Source organism: Electrophorus electricus, chromosome 23, assembly GCF_013358815.1.
Source record: "Electrophorus electricus isolate fEleEle1 chromosome 23, fEleEle1.pri, whole genome shotgun sequence".
In the NCBI taxonomy this organism is placed as follows: domain Eukaryota; kingdom Metazoa; phylum Chordata; class Actinopteri; order Gymnotiformes; family Gymnotidae; genus Electrophorus; species Electrophorus electricus.
In genome coordinates this window covers 10,714,653-10,719,652 of record NC_049557.1, presented here as the reverse complement: position 1 = coordinate 10,719,652, position 5,000 = coordinate 10,714,653, and the positions used below count along the sequence as shown (strand labels likewise).

Here is a 5,000-nt window from a genome sequence, read left to right as displayed (position 1 = left end):
ACATACAGTTACTAACACTTAGACATAGATAGTAACACAGTTACAGTTGCACACATGGTTCCTAACACAGTTTCACACAGTTACTAACAATTACACAGTTGCTATAGTTATTAACAGTTACACACATAGTTACTAGCATTGTTATATGTAGTTACAATTACATAGATCCATAGTTACATACATGCTAACACAATTACAGTTACATAAAGTTACCCATGTAGTTATTTAGACAATTACAGCCATAGTTAGTGACACAATTAAACATAGTAACTCAGTTACAGTTACAGTTGCACACAGTTACACAGTTATATACATAGTTGCACACCATTGCAGTTATGCAGAGTAACACAGTTATACGCTACAAGTTACACATGTAGCAGGATGAAATGAAGGAAACACTAAAGTTACTTAAACTGGTTTTATGGTTCCCACAGACTTTATAAATTCATCCAATATTCACAGTACAGAGTAGAATAAAAATGCAATTTTCATACATAACATACAATTTTCATTTTATCAGGTACACCAACTCCATGACTGTACCTAACAGATTGTCATACATGTTCCAGTTTACTGTATGTTCCTGTTAACAGTGTTTTATGGTTAACGGTGTGTTCTGGTTAACTGCATGTTTATATTTAACTGTACGTTTCAGTTAACTGAATGTCATGGTTTACTTTGTGTTTCGGTTGACTATGTTACAGTTTACTGTGTGTTACGGTTAACTGCGTTTCGGTTGACTATGTTACAGTTTACTGTGTGTTACGGTTAACTGTGTTACGGTTGACTATTACAGTTTACTGTGTGTTACGGTTGACTGTATGTTACAGTTGACTGTATGTTACAGTTTACTGTGTAACGGTTGACTGTGTGTTACGGTTGACTGTTACGGTTGACTGTGTGTTACGGTTGACTGTGTGTTACGGTTGACTGTATATTACAGTTTACTGTGTTACGGTTGACTGTGTGTTATGGTTAACTGTGTTACGGTTGACTGTTACGGTTGACTGTGTGTTACGGTTGACTGTATATTACAGTTTACTGTGTTACGGTTGACTGTGTGTTACGTTCCACCGCTGTTGGCTCCCCTGTTGTGTTCTGAAGGCTGTCACTGTACTGGAGTCGTGTGTCCCGTGCTCACCTGTGCTGGGCTATTTCATCAGTGAGGTGCTTTTGACCACAGGGCTGCTATAGCTGTTTCATACATATTTTATATCAATATAAAAGCTGCTCCTCCTGTCCTCTCTTTCTGTGCGAGGCTCCTCCTTCTTCTGTCTTCCTTTGCTTTCTTCTCTTCCTTTTCTCGGTGGAAGAGAAGGATGCATCAGAACTGGTCATGTGTGGTTCTGCTCTATCACTCCCTCCCCCTCAACACTGTCTGTCGCTGCCACTTATATTTCAATATTTGCATTTTTTACCTTCTCCCTCTCCCTCCCCCTCCAGGATGTGTTCTGCTCTGTGTGTGTGTGTGTGTGTGTGTCTGTGTGTGTGTGTGTGTGTCTTTTATCCCTCTCTTTTAAAAGACTGAGGCTTCAGCTAGGAGACAGTGGTGTGGTGAATACACCTCCTTCCTCTCTCTTCACACACACACACACACACACACACACACAGCCAGCAGTTCTGTACCTGTCTCTCACTACTGCGCTCTCAGCTCACACACCCTACATGCAGAAGAACACTTCTCAGTGTTTGCCCAGATGCCTTTCCAAACTTTATGCCACTTTAACCTTTGGAAGAATGCCTTATTTACACCTTATTTATTCCTTTTTTTTAAATGATTGTTTATTTGTTTATACATTTTTGATGTTGATGCATATGTAGGCTGGTGCTTGTTTTGATGCTTCTGGTTGCCTAGGACATTGATGGAGGGAGATGTGGGTCTGATAGGTGGTGCTGGTTGCCTAGGAGACCGTTTGGTGGGAGATGTGGGTATGATATGTGGTGCTGTTTCCCTAAAGATCCACACCTCATCATGCTGGCTGTTGCCTGGGTGATGCAGTGAGCAGAATTTCCAGGTACATCCAGGGAAGGAAACTCAATGATAAACAACACTCGGACACTCTGAGAGTCGGTGAAGGAGTTTCCTAACGGCACCAGTGTAGTAACTATGACTGAGAGCTTTCCCTCAACACACCAAAAGGTTCAGAAGATTCTTTCTTCTGACTTCAAACTGCTACAAAAAGATGACCACACTTCATGCTAACTTCGAGTGTGCATGCATGCGTTTGTTACACCAAACCCTGTCTCCAGACATATGCATGCTTAGCGCTTAGCTTAGCATTAGTGGCGCGTTCTGTGTGATGTGTGCACATGCCAAATGATTCACAGACAGGGAGAACTGCAGGAATGAGCCATGAAGACAGAGACACTGAGAGAGAGAGAGAGAGAGAGAGAGAGAGAGAGAGAGAGAGAGAGAGAGAGAGAGAGAGAGACCAGAAGAAAAGATGGAGAGACAGATTGATAAAGAAAAAGTGTAAGGGAGAGAGAGAGCGAATTAAAGAGAGAGAGAGAGAGAGAGAGAGAGAGAGAGAGAGAGAGAGAGAGAGAGAGAGAGAGAGAGAGAGAGAGAGAGAGAGAGAGAGAGGGAGGGAGGGAGGGAGTGTTTACACATCCCCGTTGATTAGCGCCTGGATTTAATGAGTGTATGTTCTCCTCTTCAGAAGGAATGTGTCAGGTTTGGGAACGTGTGTGAGGAGTGCTGTTATGTGCTGGGATGTAGGACACAGCAAGTGTTGGCCTGGATAGCGCCACTCTATGCTAGCAGTCTCACTGTGTCAGTCCAGCAGAGAAACACGTGGTTTATTTAACAAATAAAAAAGCATGTTGTTTTATAATGAATCCTCAAAGGACAGAAATATATTACTGGATGCTGTTTGTAGACACAAGGTCCCGTATCTGTTTTTCCTAATTGTATCTACATCGCGAGTCATTTTCCTGCAAGTATATTTTAGGGGTGGGATGTTGGGAGAGCACCCCAAGTGGTCAGTGGGTGATATTACAGCTACGAGGGAGAAGGTGAAGCTTCTTTAGAGTAGGAGCAGGAATGGTGGATATCAGTGTGTGTCACTCTTGTGTAATCTGTTTGATTTATTGTGACCTTTTGATGCAGAGACATATCAGCCTTTTGTTTTGACCTTTTCACAAATGCCAGAGGCCTCTTTAAGGTGCCCTCTAGTGGAGAGCCACTATATTTCACCAGAAACGTATCAAGGATAAATATACAGGCCCTCCTCACATTGACTGCTCTGTATGTTTAGCATGTTGGTTGTTGTTTAGTTTGTGGCTATTTAAAAAGTTATTAGCTAGGCTGAGCTAGGCTGAGCTCTCTCTCTCTCTATAAATAAATGTAGAGGTAATATTTTTTATATTACTCATGAAGGACCTCTGAAACATTCTCTCTCTTTCTCTCTCACACCCACACACACAGATATATATATATATATATATATATATATATATATATATATATATATATATATATATATATATATATATATATATATATATATATATAAAATCAGTGAGTTACATTGTCCACAGAGCAGTGGTATACTGATCTGGTAGTTATACAGTGAAATTGGATGGATTGACTCTGATTGGTTGAACATAAAAGAAATATTCATCATTTGATCATTTAATTTGCTAGAAACAAATGACTGGCTTGTGAATAAAAGTATTTTTATGTTTAGCAGCTCTCCTGCTCTGATAATGTTCTGACTAAAATATAATACAGTTGTGTGCTTATGATGTGTGTGATCATGAAATGAACTCAGAGTGCAGGAAGAGCCTATGAAAACCCCACCTTGACTCCACCCTCCTCCATGTAATCCCACTCTGACTCCACCCTCTTTCCTGTAACCCCAAATCTCTGCACCCTTAAAGAAGGAGGCTCCTCTGTGTTGTGTCCACACATGATGTAACTGGTAGAGATTTGGTGTAACTGGTAGTGGGTTGGTGTATCTGGTAGAGGGTTGGTGTAACTGGTAGTGGGTTGGTGTAACTGTTCCAGGGTTGATGTAACTGGTAGTGGGTTGGTGTAACTGGTAGTGGGTTGGTGTATCTGGTAGAGGGTTGGTGTAACTGGTAGTGGGTTGGTGTAACTGGTAGTGTGTATCTGGTAGAGGGTTGGTGTAACTGGTAGTGGGTTGGTGTATCTGGTAGAGGGTTGGTGTAACTGGTAGTGGGTTGGTGTAACTGGTAGGGTGTTGTTATAACTGGTAAAATGTTGAGGTAACTGGTAGAGGGTTGGTGTAACTGGGAGAGGGTTGGTGTCACCTTTAGAAAGTTGGTGTAACTGGTAGTGGGTTGGTGTAACTGGTAGTGGGTTGGTGTAACTGGTAGTGGGTTGATGTAACTGGTAGTGGGTTGGTGTAACTGGTAGGGTGTTGTTATAACTGGTAAAATGTTGAGGTAACTGGTAGAGGGTTGGTGTAACTGGGAGAGGGTTGGTGTCACCTTTAGAAAGTTGGTGTAACTGGTAGAGGGTTGGTGTAACTGGTATAACAATTGCAAAAACCAATAAGAAGGACATGGAAGACCAGGGTTACTAATAAAGGTATTAATTACTTTCTCCCCCCCACCCCCGGCAGAAAGCACACTGTGGCCACTGTAGTGAGAGAATATGGGGTCTGGGGCGCCAAGGCTACAAGTGCATCAACTGCAGGCTGCTGGTCCATAAGCGCTGTCATAAACTCGTCCCCCTGACTTGTCAGAGGCATATGGTAAGTGCTATCCCTCCATCACTTCTCCTCTGCCTCTCTGCTGCAGTCCTGCTCACGCATTCCCAACGTCAGACAACGTGAAACATTCTCTCCTGACCCCTTCACTTACCTCACACGCATGTGCAGTATGCACATACACACCTAATCATACTTACACACACACACACACACACACACACACATAATTACACAAACTTACATATACATACATGTATATTCTTACACAAACATACTTACACAATCTTACATATACGTACATACTTACTCAAGCACACACAC

At 42.0% G+C, this 5,000-nt stretch overlaps 1 protein-coding gene across 3 annotated transcripts in view; it reads left to right on the top strand.

Annotated features, from left to right (window-relative positions):
- prkcz (protein kinase C, zeta) overlaps positions 1 to 5,000 on the top strand; it is an 88,993-nt gene that overhangs the window by 46,105 nt on the left and 37,888 nt on the right. For all 3 annotated transcript variants that reach the window (XM_035521849.1, XM_035521850.1, XM_035521851.1), the window contains one exon: positions 4,590 to 4,721. In XM_035521849.1, the coding sequence (XP_035377742.1) occupies positions 4,590 to 4,721 (132 nt within the window). The remainder of the gene's footprint in view (positions 1 to 4,589; positions 4,722 to 5,000) is intronic.